At 41.7% G+C, this 20,049-nt stretch overlaps 1 protein-coding gene and 1 long non-coding RNA gene across 2 annotated transcripts in view; one reads left to right on the top strand and one right to left on the bottom strand.

Moving 5' to 3' along the window:
* Window positions 1-16,431, bottom strand: part of LOC118805625 — a 31,121-nt gene extending 14,690 nt beyond the window's left edge. The window contains exons 1-2 of the long non-coding RNA XR_005007057.1: window positions 16,252-16,431; window positions 10,999-11,134 (exon numbers count right to left, since the gene is read on the bottom strand). This is a non-coding gene — a long non-coding RNA (uncharacterized LOC118805625). The remainder of the gene's footprint in view (window positions 1-10,998; window positions 11,135-16,251) is intronic.
* Window positions 16,432-16,543: 112 nt separating this feature from the next.
* Window positions 16,544-19,207, top strand: sp9 (sp9 transcription factor). Its single transcript, XM_036566574.1, has 2 exons — window positions 16,544-16,703; window positions 17,179-19,207. The coding sequence occupies exons 1-2, from the start codon at window positions 16,683-16,685 to the stop codon at window positions 18,484-18,486; spliced, it is 1,329 nt and encodes a 442-aa protein (XP_036422467.1). The 5' UTR covers window positions 16,544-16,682; the 3' UTR covers window positions 18,487-19,207.
* Window positions 19,208-20,049: the final 842 nt, after the last annotated feature.

Raw genomic sequence — 20,049 nt, forward strand, 5'->3', positions numbered from 1 at the left:
ACTGCCCTTTACTTCATCCATACAAAAGGACCAACATTGAGCTGATATTGTTTGGTTGGTGACAATTCGCAGCACAGAACCAACATAGTAGTGTCATGGTAGTGTGTTACACTGGTATAAGAGTATCAGGTATGGCAGCACTGCTGGGTTTTTAAATACCTCAGTGTCACTGATGGGTTGAGAATGGCTGACCACTATAAACATCCAGCCAACCTATATTAAGTTACTAACCAAATGCATTTTATCTGGTACATTATGGCAATTACAGGTTTGGCCATAGCCCATCTGATACACAATTTATCAGCCACCCTCTACCCATCCAACAGTTACCATAGGACCACCACTGAACAGGTGTTATTTGAGTGGTGGATCTTTATTTTTCCATACAAGGCTGTAAAAAAGTATTTGCCCCTTCCCAATTCCCAGTTTTTTGCATATTTTTCACAATTAATTGTTTAGATAATCAAACTACCTTTAATATTAGACAAAGATAACCCAAGCAAACACAAAATGCTGTTTTTAATTGATGATTTTGAAGGAAAAATGCTGTTCAGCCCTACCTAACCCTATGTGAAAATGTAATTGCCCCCTTAGCTACTAAATCAACCAGTTAACCAAATTTAACTGATCACTGGGTTCAATTTCATGAGACACACCCAGAAATTATTACTACCAGACCTGTTGAATCCAAACATCACTTAAATAGAACCTGTCTGCCATTGTGAAGCAGGCTAAAAGGACTCAAAAAGCAGCACATGATGTACAGATGCGAAACAAAGTCATTGAAATCTACCAGTCTGGAAAGGGTTACGAAGCCATTGCTAAGACTCTGGGACTCCAGTGAACCAGTGAGAGCCATTATCTATAAATGGAGAAAACTTGGAACAGTAGTGAACCTTCCCAGGAGTGGCCGGCCTACTAAAATTTCACCAAGAGCACGTCAATGACTCCAGGAGGTCACAGAAGAACCCAGGCGAACATCTGAAGAACTGCAGGTATCACTTGCCCCTGTTAAGCTTACTGTATACGATTCCACAATAAGAAATACACGGGGCAAAAATGGGATCCATGGGAGAATTGCAAGGCACAAACCAGTGCTGACCAAAAAGAACACGAAGGGCTCTTGCATTTGCCAGAAAACATGTAGATGACCCCTAAGACTTTTGAGATAATATTCTGTGATGAGTCAAAGGTGGAACATTTTGGAAGTCATGGGTCCCATTACATCTGGCATGAAGCTAACACCATATTCCACCATAAGAACATGAGTTAAACATGGTGGTGGTAGTGTGATGGTCTAGGGCTGCTTTGCTTCAGCAGGACCTGGATGATTTGTCATAATTGATGAAACCATGAATTCAGCTCTCTAACAAAAAAATCCTGAAGGAGAATGTCCGCCAGTCAGTTTGTAACTTAAAGTTCAAGCGTAGTTGGGCTATGCAGCAGGACAATGATCCAAAGCACACAGGCAAGTCCACCTCTGAATGGCTCAAAAGAAACAAAATTAAGGTTTTGGAGTGGTAGAGTCAAAGTCCTGACTTGAATCCTATTGAGATGCTGTGGCAAGACCTTAAATGGGCAGTCCATGCTCGAAGACCCTCCAATGTAGCAGAATTAAAACAATTTTGCAAAGTAGAGTGGGCCAAAATTCCTCCACAGCAATGTAAAACACTCAATGCAAGTTATTGCAAACATTTGATTGCAGTTCTTACTGCCAAGGGAGGCACAACCAGTTATTAGGTTTTGGGGGAATTTTAGGGACTTTTTCCACATGGATAACATGGGTTTTGAATAAATCTTTATCTTCAATAAATGAAATGATCATTTAAAAGTTGCAGTTTGTGTTTACTCATGTTGTCTTTAGCTTATATTAAAATCAGTTGGATGGTCTGAAAAATTTAAATGTGACAAATTAGCAAAAATAGATAAAATCAAATACTATTTTACAGCACTGTATATCATTGCTGTATATCATTTTCACAGCACTGTATATCATGCAAAAACTTTATATCTCTGTTTCTGTCATCTTATTTTACTTCATGATGAACAGACAAACAAAAATGGGACTAACAAAGTATGCAGAGAAACAGATGGACTACAGTCTGTAACTGTAGAACTACAAAGAGCACCTATAAGGTAAGTGGAGCTGATTGGACAAAATTGAACAAAAGTGTAGATACAAGAAGGCCTACTAATTGTACTAATTGAAGTGACCAGTCAGTGTGTGTGTTTATATATAAATATATATGTATGTATATTAAATATAGATGTACAAATACATTATGTGCCCTGTGTTGTCATTGTTGTATCTGTTCAAACATTTAAGCTAAAACAATCTTGACGCATATCCATTTAATCTTTTAAAATGTCTTATCACACATCAGCTAAACATATACAGAGATTGTACAGGAAGAGGGAAAAAAGCAAAGGGAAATCTCCACAATTAGTCCTTTAACGATGGGTCTGTGTAGGCCTCTGTGAAGACTGCTCTTACGAGGCTGCGGCGCCATGGCAAGCCACAAGGAAGACTGTAAAAGCGAGTGGGGGGAAGGGGGGGAGGGCTTCAGAAGTCGAGTCTATCTGGCATTTAACATTTTACTGCTGAGCTTTAGTTACTGTATGTTTGGAAGGCCCATTAGCAGGTGTGTCTTTACTGTCTGACCTAACAAAGGCCTTTATCTTTAAAGGAGTCATCAGCCTCCAGACTGGATCATTTCACAATGAAAACAGACTTGCCATGCATCAACACTAGCAAGTGAGCGCAACTACACACGTACATACACGCATGCACACACCACTCACACACATCCACTCATAAATACACCCCCCCAACACACACACACAAAGTGCTTTTCCTGTGCTTTAAGAGGAGGACACAATTCAGACAGCTGTAACAAATATAATGAATAAAATTATTACATGCTGGAAGTCCACTGATAATTTTTATTGTATGTATTGTACTAGAATTTACTTTTTAAGTAAGTCACACCACTAAACTATGAATGATAACATTTTTACAGTAGAGGTGTTGACAGAAATTTAGTAAGTGCACTGTATTTATATAGTGCATTACATTCAAAAACTAAAGTGCTTTACAATTAATGAAGGTTTTCCAAGGTTTTCTTTTCAGTGCATTGTGTACAGTGCATAAAACGAAGCCAGACAGCTTTTCTGATGGATGTATTTGTTTTCAGCTCTAATGTGTAAGACATTATCAAGTAAAGTTTAACTTGATGTTGGTAACTGAGAGATCTTTAAATCTTCCCTTCACATTTATTTATTTTTAATCGTAGAATTCTAAAATATTAACGTTATCTTATGGGAAAAATATAAACGATACTTTTAAGATTGATGCAGATAATGTTCCTGCTGTATCTTCAGTTAATGATGGCTAGAAGATCATGTGATCGACATCATTCACTCAAATTACAGTGCTCAGTGGCAGTTGACTTCCTTTGCAAGTATTCACACGTAAAAAGGGAAGAGAACATCTAGCTCACTTGCATTCCTTGGCTCGCTTTTAAGAGGTTCTACACAAATACACTGCTGCAATTGCTCTGGTATTCAGAGCCATAAAAGCTACTTTATGAGTCTGTCAAAAGAAGCCTTTTACCTCTGTCTTCAGAACAGGAAAATAATCTAATAATACTCATACATAACACAATGGCCTGGCTACCTTTGAGCTGTAGTTACACGGGTACTTGACAGATGTTGTAAACAAGATGAATCCATGTTGTGTAACTTTGACATTGAGAGAAAATCAATTAACTTTTTTAGTGCACATATGAACCAGTATAATGCTAATCAATGACCATTTTAAACCTTCATTAATGCAGAACGTCTCATCTATTTCTGACAGACATATCTCTCCGAAATGTAATAGCAAAACATATCAATTCACAAAGATAACCAAGGTCAATTTTCCTGAAATACTTAATTAACATAATATTAAAAGGGGAGAAACAGTGGGAATTGGTAATATGTTGAGAGACTTCACCTGATAAGGAACATAACCTTTCAAACTAGCTTCAAGATTTATGCGGGTAAAGAATAGATGGATCAGGACAGGCCCAGATTTCATTAGCTTTGAGAGACAATAATGGTTTTCGTTCCTCTTTCATTTGAGCCCACTCTTTCTGTCATTTCTCCCAGCCCGGTGAGTCTGAGTGGAGCCTGATTGAAAGGAACCATCATATGCACATCACTGTTGCCCCACATCATTCAGAGAACAAACCGTTTTAGATCCTTAACTACAGCAGCAGCACTGATTGCTCAGGCACCGGCAATTTCCTAACCAACCACCACCTGAACAATGATGTGTTCAGCCCTCTTCTCCCCAGCCTTTCAGAGGAGGAATCATTTCACAGTTTGGAACGAGATCTCCATAGCAACTCCTCTTTGAGGGGTTTAGAATCACCATCCAGTAATTCTATGATCATCAGGCACAGCCATTCCCAACCGTTCTTTTCACAGCGGCCACAGAGGGGAAGGTGGGGGGGCTGATGTGCGTGAGGGGGAGGAAGTGCTGAAATTCTACAGTCTATTTCAGGCAATTCATCTAGCCAGTCTCCATTAGAATTCAAAATATTTCGACCTTCAATCAAGGAGCGTTATGTGGAGCTGCTGCGATCTCCAGTCAAGACGAGCAAACGTTTTAGTCTAATCACCCAGGACAAGTGGAGGCAGACAGAGGCTCCTCAATCGGAGACAAATCAAAATGCTCATTTTAAACGCTGACAATGTCTCAACACACACCACAAACACACAGCCCTGGATTTAGACCCCCTCCTCTCTTTGTGTCTGTCTGCAAATGGATCTCAAAATACAGTAGATTTGCTCAGTGACTATAATCACATTTCTCATTATGACTGCAGACAGTGTAAATGCATCATTGTGTACTGCAAATTGCACAGATTTTATGTGGTTGTACATCTAACCCACTGCCCAAGGCCTCTCCTTCCTCCCTAGCTAACACAGCTCTGTTTGAAACCAAAAGCAATATCCACATATAGTACAGAGCACATATGATAACAGCAATCTTTTTGGTTCTCTTTTAACTTATACATTCTTACCCCTTTTAGCAATTACCTCATTTTAATGAAACATCCATATTTTCCCTGGATGGTATTTATTAAAACATAAAGTCAAAATTTAGCATTTGACATATTGCTTGAGCACTCAGTTTATCCTGACGTCATTTTGTAATGCATGACTCTCCCTACAGCCACTGCCGCCTTGAAGTGCTGAACAGTGTTTCAGAGTGAAGCCAAGTGACAATTCACTTAGGTAGTCAAGATGATGAGCACTCAATGAGACTAAAGTGAAAGCTGGGATTACAGCTTGACAACACTTTACATCACACAGCAGCAGACTGCACTTGTTAACCTTCATTTTAAACCATGGATGGAAGGGGAGGAAAAAAAAATCTCACTACTGACAGAAAAACAGAGTCTTCCCACAATAAATGGGCAACCCCAGCATTGTTGTTGTAAGCTATGCAAAAGATTCTATGGTGACAGATTGTTATCATGCCAGGGGTACAAAAATGTATCATTATATTACTATAACCACAACAGAGGAAAAAATTCCTGAGCACACTATATGAAATATGAAATTCAGCGAGCCTCCGACAGCTTAGAGGTGCCAGCCACTGTAATTCAAGACTTTGTGGTTATGCCTCCAACCAATCACAGCAAGGCATCTCCATATAGCATGTTGTTTTTATTTCCACCCCCCTACTATGGATAAACACAGGAGGATTTCCCTGATTGTCCAACATTATTTCAGCAGCTTTATCAGGGATAGGCTCTGTAAAATAACGACCTTTCTCCATTAGGCTCAGCTATTCCACTGAGGCTATTCCACATGCTTCTTGCTCTGAATAGCCGCACACAGGTGCTGGTGTCACTAGCGATTAGTGAAAAGGAGGGTTTGGAGGAGCCAAGCAAAACAGCAGCGGTTCAATTGATCAGCCACATCCAGGCCATGCAAAAATGTGCTGCGCTGTGGCGTTTTGGCTGCTGTAGATATTGAGCAAGAATAACAGGTCAGGATGAAAAGAAGCTGTAAATGTGTACCAGGCTGAGGCAGCTGGGAATAGAGGAGTGGATTTCTTCACTGAGAGCTGGGGACAGGGCAGGGAGCAGAGCAAAACTACATTCCTCACCACTTCAAGAAAAAACACAGAGGAGATGGTCTATGTGGGTAGGGACAACTCCAGAAATCTCCAGGAATAGAATAGAATAGAATAGAATAGAATAGAATAGAAAATCATGTGTAGGGAGAGATAAGCCATTCTCTTTTCTTCCCGCAGCCCGAACGCTTCACATGAACACACACACATATTCACTAGTCACTCATGAGGCAACTTTCCCCTTCTGCAAGTTCTTAGAACATAAAGCTTACTGGGGCATCAGCTTTCAGAAACCCCTCTAACAGTTTTTGGAAGCATGCACTGAAAGTAAATCCAGTGTTTACACAGATTTTTCAAAGTCATTAGATGGTAAAAATGAAAAAGCAAAATAAATAAAAATCCATGATTTGCACACAGAACTGAAAGAGATTGAGCAACTCCAGCTACTTTACCTTAAAACAGCTGACTACTGCCTGGCTTTAATCACACTGCTGAACCACTGGCTAAATGTGTGGATGCAGCCATACAGACACCTGAACTACTAGATGAAGAAATACTGACACTGTTGGGGGTGATGTAATACAAAGTAACGCATTGCAATAATTTGATTGCTTTTTCCAGTAATGATATACACATTAAAGTTTAAATTCTCATAATCATAATACAGTTACTTACTTCTGAATAATTACGTTACTTGTGTATATCTTAAAAAGAACAATAAAAATTATGCACAATACATTTAAAACATATATTTCCTCTATATAGATTAACCTGCCCATACCCTGTCCTTCTACGTAATTTGCATGTGTGACAGCGCAATGTTGGAAGAGCTGTAAACTTGCTCAAAAATCTGTTGGAGCATCTAATTACACTAATATTAAACTATGAAACTGATGTGTAAAGATTCTCATGAGGAAGAGACAGTCTAACTTCACCTAAACAGGGCAAATTTGATTTTTATTCAGAAACAGCTCATTAACACTGAGTTTTTGGACTGTTACTACTGGCTACTTTCAACTGTTACAGTTCAGTTATACATATGAGTTTTACAGAATAACCCAGAAGTGAAGTAATTCTTTTTTTTCAGAATCCTGTTAATTAGTTAGTTATTATGTATTGGATAGAGGTCCATCACTCCAGAGGACACAGTACCACTGCTCCTCAGCCAAATTATGGGGGCATCATGCCCTTCCAGCATGTACTTAGCATCGGACACGGTGACCTCAGGCTCATGTATGGCTTCTCCAGAGCATTTCATTCTATTAGCAAAGTTTTCTATGGGAATTCTACAAGCTGTGTGTGCACAACTAAACACCCGTGTGAGCAATGGGTGCACAATTAAATAGCTGAACTCACTAATTAGAAGCAGTGTCTGGATACTTTTGGGCATATAGTGTGTGTATGTGGGGAGAAATGTGTAAGAAATAATGGGGAGAAATGTGTAAGATCTTAATTTTGTCTTCACTATTTTATCATGCCCTGCGCTCTCCCAATGCTCTGATAAACACTCTCAGAGTGATACAGCCTGTACCCTGTCCTTCACACTGGGAATATACGCAGAGCTTAAAATCAATAGGGAAGAGTTTTCTGGTTCATGTGACATTGGTTTCACATACCAGTAAATACAAATCCCCTCTCACCTTCTTGTTAGGCGCTCTGGCATGAATTCAAGCGCTAACAAACACGCCATTCACATGAGTGGGGCTGAGTTATAAGTCATCTCCCAGTTCTTTGTAACACGCTCCACACATTTTGGCAAACATCTGAAGCAAGAAAAAGCGTGTTCCCACTACCATGTAATCAGACAATATAAAAGAAGTGCCCTGGATGCTGAAACATGTACCATCTGACACCGGATAAAACATTTCTATAATTACAAAACAAAGGCTGAAATTGTTAATGGTTAAGCGGTGGAGCAACCACTTATTCTCAAAGGAAATCTGCTTTAGGAAAACAATGGTAGGTCAAAACAGAGAGCTGTAAATTCATAAAAGAAAAGTATCTGTTTTATGCTCTGGTTTTCCACCACTGTACACAAGCTGTGTTTACGACAGACGGAATGAACGGAGCTGGTTTTAGTTAAATATATGCTCGGCTTACAGCACGATGATGAAGAACATGGACTAACAATAATTATTTTTTTTTTGTTCCACACAGCACAAATCAAATGGGAAAAATTAGGAACATTCTTGAAGTGATTTGTTTCTCCAGTTTGGACAGTGATCCTGCATGCCTGTTCTAGGTCTATATTACAAACAGTAGGTTTGTATCAGGTCTATATTACAAACAGTACCAGAATTACAGCCTTCACCTGCAGCCAGTGGAAAACATGAGGAAAATGCCCTTCTAGTCACATTGGCAACATTTGGAAATCATACCCACAGGTTGAGAACATGTTCCAGGAGCCTCATCAAAGTCTGAGGAGACTTCAGGAGCCACAGACGCTGTTTGTCACACAGGGGCCGCTCAGCAACTACTGGAAAATGGCCTTGGACCTGCAGTAACACCCTCATTACTGTGTCCAGCAGTAATCCGGAGCAGAGAGGCTCAGAGAACAATAAGAGTAAATGCTCTGCATTGTAACCCTGTCCGCTCTGCCTCTCTGTCTAAACATCGCACAGCCACTAATCAGAGCTCTTCTCATATAATGGGAAAGTCAATAGCCGCATACAATCAGTAAACAAATTCTGCTATTTTTAAAAAGAGCCTCTGTCTCCATTTTAGAGCCGGCAATTTAAATTATTCTACCGTGTAACACCTTAATTGTGTAAGACAAAGACGATGTCGAGAGCACAAAGGAGCTGGGAGTGGAGCGAGAGCTACACGTAATTTCTGCGCTGCCATGCAGAGATGACATGTGATAAGCATTCTGCTTTGCGGAGGGCTGTTTTGCCGATGTCAAATGACAGTTTGCAGTTAGTTGCCATAATAAGCCTGAGACAAATTGTTTGTCTTTAAGTTGTTGCAAATGTCAGTTTCTTAATGAAGAGAAAGAAATGCAGTTAGGGGCATATCAAGCACAAGCCATGTAAAATTGTGCTCTTAGATCACTTTATCGGCAGCTAAACAATGGTTTTCATTTTCAGCATTCAAACTGGAATGGTTATCTTTCAAAGATATTGATCTTTTTGAGTTACATTGTTCATCATCTGCTTCATTTGAGAGCAGAAAATGCCACTATGTGTTTGAAAACGTTCTAATGTTTTATTTGAGATATTAATGCTATAGAGAATCCTATATGGAACACCTAAACATAATATCTATAAAAAAAATTCTAAATAATGAATTAATGAACTAGAATCCAAACTCACAACAAACAAACATTAGGCTTTCAGTGAAAGGGCTGAGAACTGCGTTTCCCAGCAGTTTTGTGAAAAGTCCTAATGAGTCATGCTGAAAAAGAGGGAAACTGTAAAGCTGAGAGTGGCTCATGGTACAGTCAGGTGTACGTGTGAGAGAAGAACAGGTACAGTCCCATCCCAACCAGACCAGACAGATGTTCATCAGCATGACTCAACATTAAGCACAAAACTGTAGCGTGACTGAGAGCCTTTACATACCTCACACACCCTATAACATGAACTCATGACATATATATTATACATACTGTATGCAACCTTCCAGCAAAATGAGAACATACTCATAAAACATGGCAAGGCTAGTGCATGTATTGTGTCACTTCATGCTGAAGTGTAGAGTAATCCAACCCCTTACAACATCCTATAGCTTTGAGGGAGTGACAAACTGATGTTGAACATGCTCACCACTTAAAGCATTTAATAAAGTCAGTGTTTATTCCAGAAATTACACATTTGTTTTATTATTTATTATCTATGATTTGCATCAAGATTAGGTCTACAGCATGATATTAATGCAGTACTGTGCAGAAGTCAGAGACCACACTTTCATTTATTTACTTTCCAGTGAAAATGCTCAGTACAAACTGTTCATTTTTCAGCACTGGAAAAAGCAGAAAATATATATTTGAGAGAGAATCACATAGAAGCCTCAGTAACGTAATTTTAAAATTTTCATATTTAATGTGTCCACTCTGTCTTTATTATAGCTTAGCTTCAATTGTTCAAATACATCTCCAAAGTTCATTCTTAGATGTTGACTGCATTTTCTGCTACTCACTTTCCAAATAATCTCAAATGCATTCAATGATGTTAACGTCTGGACTCTGGGGCGGTCAGTCAATTATTCTGAGAACACCAGCAGTTTCTTTGTTAGATTCACAAAATTTAAATTTTCTTTGTCTGTTTCCTTTTCTCAGTAACAGTTTCCTGACAGCTATACATCCTTTCAGACCCATAGTGTTGAGTTGTCATCTCACAGTGGAAGGATGGACAGAAACACCTGTGGATTTTTTCAGATCTTAAGCAAGAGTGGAGTATGATTTTCTCCTCTCTATCTAAGATGAAAGCTTTATGGTGACAGTTTTAGTGGTCTACCAGGTCTTGCATGGTTGTTTGGTTGAAGTACCTTTTTCTGTATATCTTTTAATAATTTTTATTCAATTCCTGAAGTTTTTTTAGTCATTTTCCTTCGGCTTTTCCCTTCCTGTGGGAAAGTGAAATATCTTATATCTTACATCTAATCCCCTTAGAAATATGTAAGGAAAGCTTAATAACTTTTACTTAGAGGCTGTTATGAAGGTTATGGTCTCTGACTTTTGCATAGTACTGTATGTTTTACAGATTAGTCAGAACACATCCCGCCATTTCTCACTTTCCTGATTTCAAGAAAAGAATGCAAAACTGAATGAACATACTAAACTCGGAGCAAATCTGAGTTGTGACTTATACATCTTCAGATGTTCAGGCAGACAGACAAACTGACAGGAAGACAGACAGGACCCATACCTTGCAGGTCTGTGTGTTGTATGGGGGAAATTGCAGCGCTGGCGGGGAGGGAACGTTGCTTTCATCAGGGTCAGTGATGCAGAAGGGGAAGCGTTCAGATGCAGCTCACTGTTCAGGCAGAGAAAAGGCTGACTTCCTGAAAATAAAGACACAGCACACAAGCTGACATAACCTGCGACTGTCTTCGAACGCACCACTGATTCCGATATTTGGTGCAGAAACCTCGTAGACATTACAGAACATTTTCACGCTATGTTCTTTCTCCTCAAAGACAGTCGACAATTAGGCATTTTACTCTGATCCTCTAAAATAAATACAAAAACACATTTGTGCTGGAACACCAACTCCAATAACAAGGTCAGACAATCCTATAATAGATCAATTGCGATTGGGGTGCAGAAGCAAATTGCTATTGTGGCAGATTTAGGAAGACAGAGTGGATCTTAGAGAACGCAACCCCATGGTGAGCTCAACGAGAGATGTCTGCAGCTCTGTGAAAGAAGCTGAAGAGTCCTTCACTCTGTAAGGCACGAATATGAGTGCAGTAATGGGATGGCAGTTGAGAGCAGCCCAGGGCGTTCCATCTCTACCTCACCTGCTGCTTGGGATTTAAATGATTGGCTGGTTGAAACTCAAAAACCAACAGGGATAAAATTGCTGTGGATTGATGAGATGGAGGTTGAGTAACTATTGAGGGATTATTGTGTCTCTCAGTCAAAAATATTTCAAGGGCACTTTCAAAGTGTCCTTTGAACTACTGGAGGAAACACTTTAGAAACAGGATACAAATAGGATGATTTAAAAACTTGTTATACCTTTTTGAACTGTTTTGAGAGTGAGAATGACTAGACTACTGCTGATTTCGGCTGAAGAATGCAAACTAATAAACTCTTCCTGTAAACACAGATCAGTGTAGTGGTTATGTATGTGTGGTTTGGTGGGGGAAAAAAGCCCCTTTGGCTTGCTGCACATTAAAAAAAAAAGACCATAAGGTGTCCATTATGAAGGCAACTGTTTACTGGAAGATAAATGGATACAGTAGCCAACACTGTATACAATTTCAGTAAATATATGTCTTGCATTACAGTGCATGAAACCATATCAAGTTGATTTTCTTAGTAATTTTAGGGTATTTCTCTTTTACACCCTCTCACTAATGCAGTAGTACTAAGACAGAACTAACTCTAGCCTCAGAGAGAGCAGCTCAGCCAAAACCCTATTGGGCAGCTCCATTTCTCACAGATAAAGCAGAGATTATCGCAAGTGGACTGTCACCAGTGTCCACAACTCCCACCCATCACTCTCAGGCAAAAATTACAGACAAGGGCAGCATCGTGTAGCGCGAGAGCTGTTGCAGTACAGTAAACCAAAGGATTTTTTTACACCAGGCACCTGTTGACGTGTGTGTTTATCTGACTCTGGTTTCAGGAACCTAATTGACTATTAGGCCTAGATAAACCTATAGTACCATTACATCTTCACAATTACAGGCATATAATACAATAAGTAAACAAAGAGAGCACTGCTTACTTTCTGTGCTGCACAAACTGCTGCATAAATTCATGCTCAGGCTAATAGCCAGTTACCACCAGGCCTAAACCTTGCAATATTTAATGAGGCCCATCACTTTGTTTTTAAGAGAAAAAACATCCTGGGCTGGATTTCCTACAAGCATCTTAGCACAGAGATTATTCTTAAATGGTAGAGTGAGCATCACACTGAACACTCTCTCTAGCAGTTAAGATGATCTTTACTCTAAGATGTTTTTTGGGAAATTGAGCCCAGTCGATTTTGCAGGAGCTCTCTGCACCTATAGTCGCTGGGCTTTTATTAAAGGCTTATGCAAATTATAAATTATCGTGCATGTATTAATTAGCATATAGTTTCGCTCTCGTTTCATTGTGAAACGTACGTTCGACACGGGAGAAAATAACAGGCATTATTCTTTGGACACTTTAACAACACACAAAAAATGACCCACATGCTGAGACATTCACTGAAAAACAAGTAAGCACTGAGAATTTAGTGCACTGAATTAAGCCATACGCAGGCTTATAATATGCAGCCCCAGTATAGGAGTGTTGAACAGAACATCCATGTACTGGGAAGGTCTACCCAAAAAACTGTCCCAAGCAAAAAGTATGACGTCGGAGGCTACCCAACGCAGACTACCCAACGCACAGCTCTCAATGGGTCATCGATTAAACCTGATCAGTTCTATGTAAATATATTTGAATGTCATCGTGCTGAACAGGTGACGTAGCACAATGTTCACATACATGTTCAACATTTTTCAGCCAAGCATTTACCGGTATTTGTTGGCAAGACGTTTCACGATTGAGTACTGGTTTAATACTGACATTTTGCCTGAAATATAAATACATTCGCATAAAAATCTAATTCTAAAACGCAGAAGAATTTTACCTGAATATATCAGGTCATCAGACGACTGCTTTATATTTTTATAGGAAACGATCATCCTCCTATAAACCACGTTAACAAATAAGAAGCTGTGAATTCAGATAAAAAATAGGCAAATGCACGTTCACTGGGTTTGTAGAAACTGCAAATTAGCTCGAATGTTTTTTTCTTCTTCTCTCGTCAGCACGCTGGCAAAGAGGATGATGTGACAGTTTATTAGTCTGTTGTTTATGAACACTAAACATTTCCCACATCTCCCCACTTCTGATCTCCTGCGCATGGATGACGAAACGCACCCTTATCCCAATCAAGCGTTTCGAGTCGTGGTGAGCCCCACACACACACACACACACACATGATATACACACACATACAGACCCTTTTCTCTTGTCATAGACTCAAAAGGAGAACTTAACTGATTTACTGTTTCCTCTATAATTCCATTAACACTGGTCTTTAATGCGGTCCGATGAGGACGGTGAGAAATAAGCTTTATAAAAATGTCTTCTTTTTTTGATGTGCCAGAAGCAGGCAGCAGGCGTATTTGAGGTGATCGGTCAGAGGACCTGTGGATAACAGGGATTTAAGTTTAGACAGATTAGTTAATTATCCACAAATGCGCTTTTCCTCTTAAGGGTGGGGACAAATTAATCCCAGGCTGAAAACAAAAAAGGGCCCGATGTAAACCCGCACCCTGCGCCTTCACCCGCGCAGGAAGGGCAGCTGGAATGGGGCAGATTTGAAGCGAGCTCAGGACCTTTTGTAGGAGGCCACTTTAACGAATAGGTGCGGATTAATCATTTATCTTTAGCTGCTTAAAGGCGTGATGGATGTGGAGCGTCACTCAGACTCACCACAATAGATGCAGAGCGGTTTTTTGTTCTTGGCAAATAAATCATTCGCATTGTTTAAGGTACATTGATCAGTCTAATGACTTGTAATAGGTTTCTAATTGCCACAGACAACTGCTCGTCAGGTAGGCCAGCCAGCCTGGTGGCTTTGGAGATTTAAATCAAATTATACACATATATATATATATATTCATTCTTTTTGTATCAGAAAGATTTATATAGTGCAAAATCTGAAAACATTTTGCCCATATTAATAACATTTACGCAATATTTTACAGTATGAACTAAACAAATAAAATAATTTAAATTATATATATATATATATATATATATATATATATATATATATATATATATATATATAAAATGAAAAAGCTTAGTTAAGCTCGATTTTCGTTTTTAATCAATGCTCTTTTTCAGTATGAGTGTTCTCAAGTTTGCTAAAAATACATATTTGTCCTCGCATCAGATCATAGAATGTTATCAGTGATTTAGCCACAACTATCTTATCAGATTTAATCCACGCAAGCAAACAAATAAGGCAGCGTTCAGAATCCGCCAAGCCTAAATCTAACAGCTGAAGTACAAAAATCCCCCAAATTCGGAATACATTCGTTCAGGAAATCTGTATTCATAAGATTTGACACCACAATTAATTAAGAGGACGCGAACAAGTGTAACATGGAGAGGCAGAGCGAGGGAGGGAGAGAGAGTTGCACACTGCTCTCAGTCAGCTCACTCAAATGTGTTTATGCCTAACGGATATTTAATAGTGTTAATTGTTTCCCTGTCAATTTACAGTGATTGCAGAAATGAAGCGATTTTGCAGGCTCCACCATGCGGATTTGAATAAATTGTTTTAGATTCCCCTCTCCATAGGAGGGATTTAAAGCGCAGCGCTTTGGAGCAAATTGCGCCCGGGCTGCCTGGCACCGCTCAGCCTCTATAATGGAGCATTATTTGGCAATTTTGAATACTGTAATGCACAGCTTTCGGCGAGGCCATTTTCAAGAAAATTGCTTTAACTTTTAAAGGGATGATGATTCACTCCAAAGCAGGCCATTGTTAAATTATGCCATTACCCTTAAATGTTTAACAAGCAGAAGAACACATTGGTATAATGCATTGATCTTCATATATATATAAAAAGATTTTTTTTAATAGTAATAATAATAAACCTGATGAAAGGGAAAATAGAAGAGAGGTGAAGATGGACAGGAATTAATTTATCCGAGTGTTTTGAACAATAAGGAAAACGCATGCGATGTGACGCGAGTTGTGTCTTTTTATATCGTGTTATTTTATGGAGGTCTCTTGATAACATCACTTCCTCCTTTCTAAATGATTTTCGACGTCTAACACGAGACAGACTGCGAGAGGAAACTGTTGTGGCGGATTTGTCTTCACGCCGTGTTGGTCCTGCGCGCTGCTTTTCTGAAGGCATTTAAAAGGAGCGCTACTGAGAGCGCGCGCGCGCGCACCAGCCAGCGCGCGCACACACACACACACACACACACAAAACATCTCTAACACTCTCTCAAACACACACACACACTCACACGCCTCTAACACCTGTTGTGAGATCTGTGATTCCCCCCCAGATTTCCTCAACCTCGTTTCCCTCACAGTGACTCCATCAAATGTTAAAAGTTCGAGCGGTTCACAGCTATTTGCAAACCCAGCGGCTGCTTCGTAAATTATTATCTAATTTGATCTAAAAGAACAAAATGCCCTGTCAAAGACTGCTGACAACATAACAGGCTACTCACAATTAACATCAGAATCACAAAAACGCAAGACAAAGCTGGAGCTTCACGTTTGCACCTCACTAGAAGCAGTATACGCAGATCGCATTTTGAATTAAATCATTTAACGCGCCAGAGTCATCTTTATCGTTTACGACAGTAGCCTGACGCAGGCGAATGTCAGGAACGACATCAAACATTTCAAGACATGCACAAGACAAATAGGAGTCGCTTACCGACCACAGAGGACGCCGGGCTTATTAAAAACCCAACATGAGCTCAGCTCTATTGTATGTGCGAAGATACTGCGCCTTGACATCCACATACACATAAATATATAAATATAAAGCTCTTAAAAAGAGCAGATCGCTCGGTGTCTGACAGTGGGATCGGTAGCCCAGTTTATTGATTGACACGCTACTTTAGTATTTCTGTCAGGGATGCGCCTCCTATTGGCCGAGCTCGAACTGGGCGCGCAGGATCCACGGCTCCGATTGGCTGAGAGGCGCAGCCGGTTGTACTTGAAAGAAGGCGCTGGGTACAACTGTGTAGAGAGGGGAGCTGAGCCTGGGGACAAACGCAGAGCAGCACAGCGCCCTGTCCCACTCAAACTGGAGCACAACAGCACCAGGGTCCCGCAGCATCCAGCGCACTGAAGGCCCTGGCTATGGCTACGTCTATACTTGGGGTGAGTGGACAAGGCGTTTTTTTTTTTTTTTTGTTCTTCCTGAAGCTTGTGCTTGTGATTTATTTCCCTTTGAGTCTTCGTTAGCTACTTTATCATGCCTGAAACTTCATCGTTTCGTCGTGTTAACTTCACAAGCCTGTGTTTTGGTTCGTTGCGAATGTTAGAAGAGTAACAGCTCACTTTCGCGAGCGAATCTTGCTGCTGTTTTGCAACATCGTAGTAGAAATGTGGGGATTTAAGGAGAAATCGATTTCAGTGAGAAACATTTTCAACTTTTTATTATTATTATTATGAACGGTAGCTCCACAAGTGTGCGCGTGAAGCGAGCTACTTTCTCATTTAAGAAACTTCTTGCAAAGAAATTCATTCTTCGCTTAATCTCTCACGCTTTTCTTTTCCTTTCCTTTTTCTTTTTTTTCAAACAACCAGTGCTTTTTGGGTAGTTAAAAACGAACTTTGTTTTGTTGTTGTCCAGGAAGAGCCTCGCTTTGGGACTACCCCTTTAGCAATGCTGGCTGCGACCTGCAACAAAATCGGCAACACCAGTCCTCTCACCACGCTGCCCGACTCCAGCGCCTTCTCCAAAGGCGGATTTCACCCGTGGAAAAGATCCTCGTCCAGCTGCAACCTGGGCTCCAGCCTGCCCGGCTTCAGCGTGGCCACGAGCCGTAGCAGCTCGGGACTACCGGCCACGACGGGCGCAAGCAGCAGCGCCTTCTGCCTGGCCTCCACGTCCCCGACGTCGTCTGCCTTCTCCAGCGAGTACAGCAGCTTGTTCTCCAACACGGCGGCGGGCGTGAGCTCGCAGGACTCGGGGCAGTCGGCGTTCATCTCCAAAGTGCACACGTCCGCGGAGACGCTGTACCCGCGCGTGGGCGTGGCGCACCCGTACGAGTCGTGGTACAAGTCCGGCTTCCACTCCACCATCTCGGGCGACGTGGCGAACGGCGCGAGCTCGTGGTGGGACGTCCACACGAGCCCCGGCTCGTGGCTGGACGTGCAGAACCCGGCCGGCTCGCTGCAGACGTCGCTGCACTCAGGCACGCCGCAGGCCATCCACTCGCAGCTGAGCGGCTACAACCCCGACTTCCCCGCGCTCACGCACTCCGCCTTCAGCTCCACGGGCATCAGCCCGAGCGCGTCGCACCTGCTGTCCACCGGCCAGCACCTGTTGGCGCAGGATGGCTTCAAGACCGTCATCCCGGCCTACACGGACACGTCTGCGGCCGCCAACGCCATGATCTCTGGCGCGGGCTCGAGCATTGCCAGCTCCTCGCGCTCCTCCCGGAGATACTCGGGCCGGGCAACGTGCGACTGCCCCAACTGCCAAGAGGCCGAGCGGCTGGGCCCGGCGGGCGCGAGCCTGCGCAGGAAAGGACTGCACAGCTGCCACATTCCGGGCTGCGGCAAGGTCTACGGCAAAACGTCGCACCTGAAGGCGCACCTGCGCTGGCACACCGGCGAGAGGCCCTTCGTGTGCAACTGGCTCTTCTGCGGCAAGCGCTTCACGCGCTCCGACGAGCTGCAGCGGCACCTGCGCACGCACACGGGCGAGAAGCGCTTCGCGTGCCCCGTGTGCAACAAGCGCTTCATGCGCAGCGACCACCTCAGCAAGCACATTAAGACACACACGGCCGGAGGTGGGGGCAAAAAGGGCAGCGACAGCGACACCGACACCAGCAACCTGGAGACGCCCAGGTCCGAGTCCCCGGAACTGATCTTAGAGGCGGTGAACCCGCGGGTCACGGTCAAAGAGCAGCAGTCTCCCCACCACGAGTCCTGACTGACACTCACCACACAGCTGACCACGCACACATCTAGCCCTCTCCGAAAGCGCGACTGCTAGGCTGTGACAGACAGACACAGGAGAAAGAAACGGGTCAGGAGTTTCAAGAACTGCTTTCGCGACGGTGTAGGCCATTTTCTTTCTTTCCTTCTTTCTTTTATGTTGGAGTTTCATGAACTGCTCTGGAGACAGTTTGACAGTTTCGGTTTCTTTTCTTTCTTTTGAGAAATAGAGAAACCCACCATTTTTTAATCCCAGCTCATTAACTGGGATATAAATATTTAAACCTAAGCGTGGTTATTTCTATGCTGTATCGACACGTTGCAGGACGATCGATCGGTTAAAATGTAGGCGAAGGGGGTTGAATATCTTTGCTTTATCTTTGCTTTGGATCGGTGCGCAACACAGTGACCCCGACCGAACAGGGCTGGAAAACTGCGAGCTGAGCTAAACTGTGTAGATACACCCACAAACACCATCATTATTTTTGTCCCCTCCCCTGTAAATGTCCCTTCTGACTGTTTTGTGGTGGATCCTGAAATTCAGGGAGTTTTCTTTACTTTCGACGCACTTTGTGGATGTCAGTATGTATGTAACACAGCTATTTAAAATTCAGTTACTCCTTTCTTTACCTTGCTAAAAATATATAAATGTTTAATTGTATAAAGTCTCGCGTATAAGGCTTTGATTTTGTAATTAAAGGGATTTAAAATCGAAACGTTTTTTGTTGTTGTTTGGAAGACGTGCTGAAGAAAGTTATTTTTATTTGTCGGAAATGAATTTGTTTTGAGGAAATTGTGTCTGTTTTTTCCTGAAATGTCTCCAGCAGTCGCTCAGGTTTACAGAATCTATTGCCTTTTCAGAAATGATTTGGTGTTTCATATTGAGAAAAAAAGGGAAATCATGTGTGTACATTTGTAAATAGTATAAATCAATTCTGCAGCTCTGCTACGCGCAAACGCAAATCGCCGCACACTTTCCCAGTGGGATAAATCAATAGTTAATGCCCGGAACAGGCATTTTATGGCCAAATGAAAATCCTGTTAAATAGTATTAATTATGACTTGGAGCACATCGCAGCCCCATGTGTCTTGTATTGGCGATTAGGGATTCGTGTCTTATCAAATATCTAATTAATCTCCGAGACATCATTTGTTCAGGCGCTCTTTATCAGAGCGTTTTCCGAGGGGGGCTCGGTGACAAAAGGCCGCTGAATATTTATTTTAATCGCTCAAATTAACTGCTTACATTTGCATGTCAAACGGGAAACGTCCATCTAGGAGAGGGCCGAGGCATAAAGCAGCTTTTAGCCTTTCTTAGCGCTGCACTTGATTTGGTGTTATGGGAACAGTTTTTCCCCCCTTTTGGGGGGCTGCCACTTTTGAAAAGAAAAAAATGGGGAAAGCCATATGCTAATGGAGAATCTCGAATGCTCTTGTTGCGGCGCAGTCAAATGGTCTCTGGCTGGTATTTGAATATCACTGGCCGTTGAGCTGAAAGGGTCCAGGGATGCTCCCGGACTCCTTTGTGTTTGTCCAGCGCAGCGTCCGAGCAGTGAGG

Source organism: Colossoma macropomum, unplaced genomic scaffold (assembly GCF_904425465.1).
Source record: "Colossoma macropomum unplaced genomic scaffold, Colossoma_macropomum, whole genome shotgun sequence".
NCBI lineage: Eukaryota > Metazoa > Chordata > Actinopteri > Characiformes > Serrasalmidae > Colossoma > Colossoma macropomum.